Source organism: Toxotes jaculatrix, chromosome 5 (genome assembly GCF_017976425.1).
Source record: "Toxotes jaculatrix isolate fToxJac2 chromosome 5, fToxJac2.pri, whole genome shotgun sequence".
Classification (NCBI taxonomy): domain Eukaryota; kingdom Metazoa; phylum Chordata; class Actinopteri; family Toxotidae; genus Toxotes; species Toxotes jaculatrix.
Window position 1 is genome coordinate 5,154,885 of NC_054398.1, and position 11,623 is coordinate 5,166,507.

Below are 11,623 nucleotides of genomic sequence, written 5' to 3' on the forward strand. Positions count from 1 at the left end.
CCAGCTCAAATATTCTCTTTTCCTGTTTTTATTTGTCTCAAGCAGCATTTTTTTCAGTAAGGATGGAAAAAATGGGAAATTTACACATTTCCCATTTTTTCCATCCTTGCTCCTCTTGTTCAGTTTGTCTTTCAAGCTGTCCATCATGAGGGACAGGGGCGAACATGGAACAAACTTCTGCTCTGCCCTGTTGTGTGTCGGTTGATTGGTACTGAATAAATTTCAAAATGTCACTATGCTGAATTGGAAATGCTGAAGTAGACTGACAGGATACAGATTGAAAGAGTCAGGCAGAATACTAAACAGAGGAACAGAACTCCCATACAAACTCCTCTCGGATCTGCTGTGTTTATTGCGATTGTAGCGGATGATCGTGCATCTGTGGGAGATATTTACGAAGCCCACTACAAAATTACATCAAGTTGCTTAATTTTCCCATCATAGACATCATAGAGGGGTTAGAGACTCCAAATGTAAATGAGTCCTGTTTATGTGCCGCTGCTGAACTTAGAATATTGGTTGAAGAAGAAAAACCATTATTGGAATTACAAGTGTGTATTTATCCAACAAAAGGAAGGCGGTGTATAATGAAATATGAGTTATGCAGTCTAATGTCATCAGCTCAACAAAAAGATCAGTGATTAAATAGGATATGAAAAATCACAGTGAGAGATTTTTGATGAAACTTTTAAAGTCCTTCACTAGAACAGATAAAAATAACATAACATGCCTACTTAACAAGTATTAATCTGGGTCAGCTCTTTGTTGGTTATCTGTCTAACAGAAACATTTTAGTCAGTTGCGAATGAGATAACTGACACTGTTGCTTTGGCGTGCCACAGGGTCTGTTCTTGGACCCATTTTATTTTCTATCCATATGTTACCATTGGGGTTTTTCATTCATTACCTTTATATAAGTTATTAGCTCTACTTTGAGATGCTTGTGTTTACCTCTGAATCTCAGAGGATCTCAGTAACTTAGCCAACCTAAATGACTCCCTGAAAACCACGAGATGCTGCATGTCCCAAGATTTTCTAAAACTGAATGAGGATAAAGCAGAGGACCTCATCATAGGCACTGAAAGTGCTCCAAAGACCCTGTAACAAAGCCTGAGACCTTTCACCATAAACAACACAGTAAAAATCTAGATGCAACTTTTGATTCTAGTCTAAATTTTTCCATATACATTTCCATTTTGAAGCTTGTGAAATGATTTAACTAATTCATACTTCTGTGTCCTCACACCTTGATATTTGGAATTCTCTGTATCAGCCTTAGTCACGAAAGCTGTAGGTCATCTGCAGATGGTTCAAAATGCTGCAGCCTGTCTTCTAAGACAAAGTACAGGGAGCATATTACTTCAGTGTTGGCCCCTCTCCATTGGCTGCCAGTAGAATTTAGAGTCAAATATAAAATCTTAGTTATTACCTATCAGGCTCTGCATGGTGAAGACCTTGAGTACATCTCTGAACTGTTGCGTCCATACAGAACCTCCAGTTCTGCAATGCTGCTTCTTTGTCTTGTGTGCTACTGCATCTAAATCAGTAAATAAGTCCTAATTCCAGCTTCTCACTTGTTTGGATATATCTGTGTCTTATTTGATAGTAAAATGAATTTTTTTTTTATTGGTTTTGGTGTTTTGATCAGAAAAAAAACAAGCAATTTGATGAAATCATCCTGGACTTTGGACAAGATATCTGGATGAAATTTTTTTACGCTATTTTCTAACACTTAATAACCCACTTAGTTAATCAAAAATAATCAGCAGATTAATTGATACTGCAAAGAACTTTTACAATATAGTTTCATCCCCTCCTTCATTATAACAGCGCAAACCCATTTACCAATCCTGTGTTAAATGAGGAGAAACTAATTTGCCTGAAAAACGAGACACAAGTCCTTAGTAAATGTTCCATTCTTTGGTTGTACACAGGAATGTCTTTTTGCCCCCACTTATGAGAATGTAATAACTAATTAAATGATGAAGGCAATCTGCCTTTCTTTCTTGCTACCAACCTCCCCACCCACCCAGCAATGAACGATTATTTTCCACTACTCTATTTTTGATACATTGCCATGGCAGCCAGCAAGCGATGCTGGGTTGTTACGGCAACACAAACCACAGAGTCCATAACCTTGACCCATCCAATCAGTGCTAGAGAACTGGGACAGACTTTACTTTCCTCTAGTTGACACATTTCTTTGTTTTTATTTATGTTCCAATCCTATATTTGCTGTATATATCAAGACTTCCATGACAGGGAGTTGCGCATATTTACACCGCAGTCCTACCTGTCCAGGTGGTTTTTCATAACTTTGCCATTGTCACTGCACGTCCTCCGGTTGTAAACGAGTGACGAACCAGTGACGAACAACACCCAGATGCAGAAAAATACACATACAAATCTACGCAGAGCTGGTGATATTACCACTGCTGTATTCTGAGTCCTAACATGCTGCAGATTTACAATATGAACTTAAGCTGGTTGTTTTTTTCCAAAAGTTACACTTGAGGAAAACTGTTCAATTTTCAGATTCTGTATAATGGCTTGTTAGCATTCCTTCCATTTGTCATTGAAGCCAAGACACACAATTAATTTGAGCATGGAGCTCGCCTCTGCCCCTTTGGTTTAATAAGAAATGCTCCCAGTGCAACTGAAAACATTCTTTGTTGTGTTTATTATTCATTTTTTGATAAAGCAAGGGCAAATGCAGATAATTGTCGACTATGGCAGCTGTTAATGGAAACAGCTGTCAGTATTTTCCAGTGTATTTCCCAGTGTTAGCCATGACGTCCTTCAGAGTCCAGACAGCTGTCAGTGAAATCTTCTGTTAAATTATTCATCTCATCAGCCTTTCACTGAACAAATGCTCATTTCTGTGCAGAAATGAGCATTTGTTCAGTGCATTTTTCATCAGCCCAGAGACATCACCTGTGTAGGTGTTAATACATATACACCTTAGGAGCAGCTTTCAGTATGTGAACTTGACCTTTGTATTTTGTATTCTGTCCAGTTTTTGTACACTGCTCTGCCTTCTGAATGGTAACATTTCCCTTGCATTTAGCTCAGTCTAACTTTAACAGGAGCATACCACTTTAAACTGTCAGTCACCTCCCCCACGTTTCCCTTCCGTCGCCGTCTCCACATTCTGCTTTGGACACACCTATTGTCATATTGTCATATTCCTGAGAGTTTGATGCCATCACATTTTTACAGCTAGCAATTATCACCATATAACCTCCTGCCAGCCTCCTTTCTGTAACAGTGGCTCTTAACGGGTGCTGGAAAATTTCAGTCTTTTCACTCACTCTGCCTCCTGTTGAGTGCTCTGGTCTATGATGCCCTCAGTCTACTCAGTCTCGCCTCCTCTCTTTATTCTGCAGGGGAGGGTGTCTAATGACTGAACAAAACAATGACTAAGTCAAGTGCAACTCTATCCCCATGCAAGCGGCTTTCAGGCTCTCACTGGTCCCAGGCCCAGGCCACGTGCTCCACAGTGTACATATGTGGTAGACAGTTCTGGCTGTCCTAGCAGCAGTTTTGCTCCACATGATGTGATCCGCTGCAGAACAGCGAGCACCACATCATCATTACTGACACCGAAAACCTGCCATAGGAAACAGGAAACAGACAGTTCTGCTCTGGGTCTGCAGTCCCATAAAAAGATGACAACTATAAACAGGGTTATGTTATCCTCACAAAACATACTAACAATTATTTAAGAGAGGGATACGGTATCCACAAATTGTGAATATATTAATATAGAGTATGTCATACAGCACTTTAAGGAAAAGTTTGCCCAAATTCTATATTTTTCTTAAGGTCAAAAATCCCATAAGAAATCCAGAGTCAACATGAATGGATCCTAACAGGTTTTGCTTGTGTTGTCAGAGTTTGATATAGATTATTTCTCTGTGCCACAGAGCTCCATTGTTGTTCAACAAGACAAAGGATGTGTTCAGATCCACTTTAGCCGTGCGAGAAAAAATGCAGCCCTCTCATTCGTTTGAATGAGGCCAGTCCAGCAGTGGGGGTGCCAATGTAGGGGGGCCGTGGCAAAAAAAAACTTGAACCAGCACCATGCAACATCATCTGGCACATTCCTGGTGGATTACTTTATAGTGTGAAAAGTGAATTTCTACTGTTTGTCTCACAATTGACCCAACATAAGATAAAACAGTAGCTGTTGTGATAACTTGTGTGATAAAATTCTGTCTTTGAGTATTAGAAATGACTGCGTAGTGTTTTGGTGTCTGAGGCCCTGGACAGACCTGGCATTAACATACATCTCGGGTGATCCAATCACAAGTGGACCGCTGTCAGTACAGACTCGGTCTGTATTAGTTTTTCTTCTTCTTTTATCTTCTGGAGGACAAGGCATGGGCAGTGCACTGCTGCTTAAAAGCAGTCACAAGTGGTCACTCAAGATGCATGTAGAGAGGCATTTTCATGCCAGGTATGAACAGGACCTGAGAAGCCTTCAAATACACAAGTCTGTGACTCAGACTCAGACAGGAAATGCATATTTCTGAGCCATTTTTGTTTTACAGATTTATGTCTAAAGTGGGAATAAATGGACATGGGCTGGTGTGCCGACCTGCCATTAACCTGTCTGGATGAGTTAAATCCCGTCAGTCGACCTGTGTCATCTTCTTGAGTTTAAAATACCGCATCAGCAAAATCTTGCTGCAGAGACATCTGTCATAAGCAGCTGTTACTGTAGTACTGACCATTTTCAATTATTTCTCCCAGTCACCTTCCACTTTTTACCCTCTCGCTTCTTCTGCTGCCATTTGTTTCTGATTATTTCCCCTCATTAACCCGCATCTCCTCCAATCACTGTAACAGGAGTTGTGTTTATGACGGTGAAAGACTGTTGCCGTCATTACAAGTGCATAACCCCCCCCCCACCCCCCAGGTGTGAAGCATCCCCATCAGAAAAGTTTTCTCTCTCCCCTTGGTTTCTTTGAATTTAATCTCTCTTCCTGGCTGACTGAGTCATTTTTCCTGCAAGTAAGAAACAATAAAATGCATCCATTTTGGTTGTTACAGGTGCAGGTGCCTAATGTACCTCCTCCTCCTCATTCTCTCTCTATACCCATCTCCCTCACCTCCTTTGTATCCTGGCTGCGTGTGGCATTTGGCAATAGCAATGCTTCACAGCCGTTGCATACAAGTGAGGCCACGATCTCCATCAACATAAATTATAGATGTAGGTTTCAATGGACAGTCTTAGTTTATTGTGATCTCCAGTGTGTTTTTGTTATGCAACCCTCTCTTCTTCACCCTGCCTGCATTTGTGCAAACCACATTCTCTTAGTTTCACTGTTATCTACACATTTTATCCTTTTGGCCTGCTCCTTTTGAACTTCACCTGTCCTCTCTCCTTTGTCCATCATTACTAATTAGAATCAGTTAACCGTGTTAGGCTGATAACACAGCTGCAGCTTCCCAAAACTTTTCTTCCCAAAACAGATTCAAAAGACTAGTGTCTGAATCAGTGAAATAACACTGGTGTACAATAAAATATTCTTGTATACCTCAGAGAATAAGGAAATATTCTATAAGATGTAAAGACTAATTAGAACATGGAGATGATTGACCTCCACTAAGATCACACTCCACTGATGCTGATGATTTTAAAGTTTTAAGGTGTTGTGGAGATATTTCAAGTAGAAGGTGCACAGCTGATGACTGAGCCTCATTCACAGTGTCAATCCCACCTTCATAAGTCTCCTCTTTCGTCTTAAAGAAACAGAATCCCCAACAACGTCTTGTCTTATGTCTGTGCTTCGATGTAGCTGAGACCAACATTCTTGACTTGGATGGTATTCACCATCTTGAAACGAAGAGCCACAACCAGCCACGAGTGACACAGCAAAGTGAGAAAATGAAAACATGAAATGAAATATAGCAAGATGAGAAAATAATCCCAGACACAAAGAGCAGCCAGTTTGAAAAGAAGATAATCTATCACCAAATTCAAGTGTCTCCATTTTTCTAAACTGCAAGCAGAAAGCCCTGCTCTGCAACTGGGCTGTAGCCATGGAAACCCACTATCTGTATCCTATGGAAAGAGATTATTCTTTCATTCCTGCCTTCAGTTAATTGTGTCATACAGCCACTCTGATTACACAAAATTGCTGTAAAAATCTAGTTAATGTTTTCATTTAAAAGAGAAGATTTCTCCTGACTTTATCATACAGCGTCATTTTGAAATTCCTCAGTAATTTTGCTTACAACTGATGAACTGAACCATCTGAAATCAGATCTGTTTTCCAGGGACTGACTGATCAGACCTGCTGCAAGGAAACGGATGGATCACTGTCATAAAAACATATCCTGAAATATTCACCTGAAAGCTCACGCTTGTGACACAATGTGCAGTGTTTAAGAATACAGAAAATCTTGCACGTTGATTTTGACTATAGCTGCAATATTATTTTAAGATTTCTCTGCCAACTAACACATCCAACTAAAAATAATCTAGCACTGTGAGGCTGCTACTAATAATATAGTGGGAGAGATCTGTCTCGTGGTATAAAGATTCTGGGAGTTAGACTTTTCATTTTAATTTTTTAAGTTTATTTAATGTTTTTCATTTGGACTTACATATTCGTTAATCACAGTTATTTATTGGCTTTGAAAAAAAGGGGTGTGACAGAAAAGTTTGAGAAGCACTGATCTAACAAATACAGCTATATCTCATTTGATTTTACAATGCTTTGCAACTATTCCCTACAACAAAAAGAAGGGAACTTTAAAAGGAGGAAACAAATACATAACGACACCAATCCATGTAAAATATGTGGGAGGTAGTTCTCCAAGCTCCTGTTAAAAGTAGAAACCGTGCCTTTCTTAGTTTTTTGCTCCAATACCTCAAACAGAGATGGTCGCAAGTTTTACATTCTGTGTGAAGAACCATCAGAGAAAGAGCTAAAGTGTGAAATCACAGGCAGGTCGAAATCTTTGAACAAAATAATCCTTTAAAATCTTTACGGATAACTCAAAGAGCTTTCACATCAATTCTGGCTGACAAAAGAAGCCAGTGTAAGTCAAATATGATGTGTGTTATGTGGTCTCTTATTTCTGTCTTTGCCAAGACCCTGGCAGCAGCATTTATAATAATTCGAAGCTCTGCAAGTTCCTAGTTTGGTACTGTCAGCATGACTATAATTAGAAGAGCCTGGGTCCTATGGCCAAAGATCATTTCAGAATAAAATCTCCTGACCTGAAAAAAATGTACACGTACTGCTGTAAGACTGGATACAGAAGAATTGAGACAACAAGAGTTTTTTCATTTTCATGTGTTTGTTGTATGTTTGTACACCTGCACAATCTACTGTAATCCTGTCTGTCATAAACAGTACTTTTATGACCCCTTTAATGTTCAGTTTTTGTTGACACCAGCACAGATGTGTTAATTCAGTTTTATGTTTGAGCACCGAGGTTACAGCAGCAACTGTAACTATGACCTCAGCAATAAACATGTGACTGAATTCACACATTTCTGATGATATCACCAAAAACTGATCATTACGAGCGTCATGACGACGGAGGTTATAACAGGGCTGTTGTCTTGAACTGTGTTAGCTTGTGCAGGTTTACCTAATACAGAGGTTATGGAGTGTATTTCTCATATATATATAATGTAGCTAAAATCATGTTAATCTTACAGACGTAATAGCCCAGACACCTTCTTGAACCCTGCTCATCCTCTTTATTTTAATTTTTTTCCACTCTCTATGATAATATCACATATTTCTGAGTGTACTTTGATGAAGTTGCTGTATATGATGCTTATATTATTACACCTGAGACTATTTCTTTATTCGCTAGACCGTTAAAGTTAATGAATATTCTGAGTGCCCTTTGCATCACTTTATGGACGTTTCCTGCAATGAAGACTTTTGGGGATATTTTCTATAATTAGAATTTATAATTAAGTTAAATTATGGAGGTTTTAAGGTTTTTAAAGGTTAATAAGATAGGTGGAAACTTTTTTGCACTGGAGATGAAAAGTAGCAATGCTAGTTTTCCCAGAGGTCTCAGAAACTGACAAAGAGTCACAGATAATCACACCAGATGGGAATTTGCATACTGAGGAACAACTCGGAAGGTTCACAGGAGCAGCATGTTCCCAGCATAGGAAATTAAAAAGTGGTGAGGACATACAGCAGTGACATTATCAGTGACATCCTCTAACAAGGGTCAAGGGGACATTCACCATGGCAAAATTCAGTTCTCCGAGAATAAAGTCAACAGATTTTGCCCTTTGAACTGTTGACATTAATTAATTCCTGTTATTACTTGGCTGAGAGGTATTATTTGCTTATTATTATCCATAAGGTTTCTGGAACCATCTTTAGCATCACAAACAGGGCATGTCACGGCCACAGGCACGCAAGTGGTTTGGCATCGCTGAGCAAAGCAGCAAAGCAGCAAACCAACTGAGAGTAAGAGTAACTCTGGACTTTATTTAAAGAAACATCTGCTTGCATAGCAGGGAGACATGTTACAAGACAAACTAAATTCACCTCATCTAGCATGAAATAATATTAAAACAAAAGCAGCCTAATCTATTCATATGTCAATTGGTGTCAGGTCTCGGACACAGCTGGGACTACAGCAACAATTTAAAGGTAAAATATACCAAGTTCCAATAATATTACAAGTGACATATATTAAAATAGGAATGTCAAGGAGAAATTCCCCCCAGAAATTAATTTGAGATGTCAACCTATTTTGAATCAAGTGACTGAAAACCACTTTTTTTTTGCCTAGCTGTACATGAGATTATTTTCATTTTTTGTTTTCCGCATTCGTCTGGACCTCAATCAGCAGTCAGACAGAGGGAAGAGGAGGTTCTGAGAGGCAGAGAGAGAATTAAAGTATGAAAACAAAGACAGAGATGGATAGAAAAGATAGAAAGAGAGACAGAGACTGAGAGAGAGAAAAGAGCGATCCATCCAGTAGCTCCCCAGTGGCCAATTAAACACATCAGACATCTTTCTGCTAGAGGAATTCAAATGACTAATGCTTGACTGTTTGTGTGTATGGGTCTCTAATAGTGTGTGAGGGTGTCATATAAGCACTCTTTATCTGTAATTTTGCCACAGTGAGACAGACAAAGAGAGAAGAGCGAGTGAGAATAAATGAGTGAACTAACTACTGAAGATAAACTCTCACTCCCCTGCCGTGCTGCTGGGAGGTCACAAATATGGTTTCACTGATGGCGACAGATTCCTGAATCAAACCATGAACTGTTCTGAGCATCCTTACTCAGCTTTGCTCTGCTACTCTTTTATTATACATAGGAAACTGTAACATTAATGGTAGGAAAATGACTTCAACCCCCTCAAGCTGTCAACTAGGACCGGTAAATCAACTCAACCAAACAGGGATGTCATGAAAGCCGATACTTCAGCACCATGTCGATGCCAAATTCTGAAAAGGTGAGGGTACTTGTTTTTTAAGAGCACTGAAGGCACTATAGATGTTATTGGTACTGGAGATGCAGTTCTTCTGGGACTGACAAAGGGAGCATAATAACCCCACAAGTGTTCTGATCTGACGTCAAACGTAAAGGGAAGAAGAGGGAAGGCAAAGTAACAATAACAACAACATGGGGAATTGCAGAAACAAGATCAGGTGCAGCAACAGGTCCACCACAATTTCTGGAAAAAGAAACACATGAAGTGCACTTGCATTTGAGACAGATCATCAGGGACAAGTTATAGACAACCAACAGCGAGTTTGCGAGCAGTGTCACCGAGCATTTCGAACGAGGAAACGCCGCAAACTGTAAGCACCTCTGAGACAGGCATCCACATCTGTACGCAGAATTCAGGATGAGGGAGTGTCAGTTGGTAATGTTACACCAACAACACGTCCTCAAAATGTTCATATAGATTTAATGCTAGGCAGGTTAGTAGGCTTCCACCATTTACTGTTCAAAATATCAATATAACACTGACTTTTTTTGCAGAGCGTTTTAGCATCTTTCAGCTCACTGTTTTGGATTTACGGCCCCACAACTTTATGTTTTGGTTTGGTCACACCATACCATATTTATCATGTTTCCATCAGCAGCAGGCAGCTCTTTTCAATGAAAAAGCTCTGATATACCCACTGTAGACTAGCAGACAAAGCTAGGCTAGCTGGTGAACACAGTGGAGAATTTAGGAGCTAAAAAAGTGCTGGTGGAGACCAAAACAGAGCTAAAAGGAGTGTGAATATTGGGCTTACACTGTATCTTCATTTATAAGTGGCCAGAAACATAACTTCAAATGAATGCTAATGTAATTATATGTTGATGTTTTGTTTACAGCTTCTTGTGCTGCCCTCGAGCGAAAAAAGCATTGCTAATATTGCTTTAAGGCACTTATTCACACGGGTCAAATGCAGAACAATGACAAAACTATCGAACAAATCTACTTTTATGCACTTGCAGCATTTTATTAGGCATGAAATACGATGTGCAGAAATGAGACGGTGGCTGCCTGCCTGAAGCCAGTTCACACAGACACACAGACACCCACACTCAAACTTAAAAAGACTGCAAAACATAAGCCATTACCTCACTAAGCATTAATTTAGGCTACAATAATGCTTCATTCTGACGAGGAGATGTTGTATGAGGCTATGTCTCATTTATTGCACATAATTTCCACCTGGCTGCCAGAGCAGTGGGGACACTGTAAGATGAGTTTTCATCACAGGATGGTACATTAGAAGGTGCACTTTGGTTGGAGGTACACAATGTCCATTCAGAAAACATGAATGTTTTTCCTTCTGGCCTGATCTCTCTCTAATTTTACAGAGCCTGCACCTCCACTACATCATGCTGCACCACTGGACTTTCGTTGGCTGACCCTCTCACACCACAGCTGCGATGAGGTCCTGCCATACTCGCATTCCTGCATCTGAACGGAACCATCTCCAACACGACTTAAACCAGTCCTCTCTGTGAACAGACGCCAGGACTTAGCCAGAAGTGGTAGTTTGATTTTTGCGTGTCTGTCTCTCTGTAAGTATCCTGTAAAACCAATCAATTAAAAAGTGAGGGCCAGGGTAGCATTCTCCTGCCCTGTGCAGTACATAGCACTGAATTTTGGTTTAATTATATCCTGCTGATTGGAGAACAGCCAAATGAGAAAATATTCACGCCTTACAAAGTGAAGTATTGCTTTAAAATTCTTCATTGTTGGGGTGTTATACATGGCTGCATCATGATTAATCAAAGATAACAAAAAAAAAAAAAAAAAAAAAAAAAACACAACAAACAATAAATTAACCTAATGAGAACCAAAACAGTCACTAATGGACTTGTCCTTGTTTTTACAATTCATCAGTTTCAATTACTCGGGCTATATTACACAGTTGAGTTACACTATTATTAAAATAATAGTGAGAGAGGAGCTAAAAGCAGTGTAACTAATGGGGCATCCCTACACAGGAAAGAGAATAGAGTAGGTAATGTTTAAAAGGTCTACTCATCATCCCCCTCTTTCTGTGTATGTATTTCAAGCATATTACCATCTTATTTTTCATGAAAATACGGCTTTAACGCCGCATTTTGAAGGTGGATTGAAGCTGCAACACATATAAGCTTGCAACT

General features: G+C 39.6%; 1 protein-coding gene across 1 annotated transcript in view; it reads right to left on the reverse strand.

The window, feature by feature from the left end:
• The window catches only part of st3gal2 (ST3 beta-galactoside alpha-2,3-sialyltransferase 2), a 30,807-nt gene extending 19,895 nt beyond the window's left edge, over positions 1 to 10,912 (reverse strand). The window contains exon 1 of the mRNA XM_041038155.1: positions 10,835 to 10,912. Coding sequence (XP_040894089.1) covers positions 10,835 to 10,912 — 78 coding nt within the window. The remainder of the gene's footprint in view (positions 1 to 10,834) is intronic.
• Between the last annotated feature and the right edge of the window lie 711 nt (positions 10,913 to 11,623).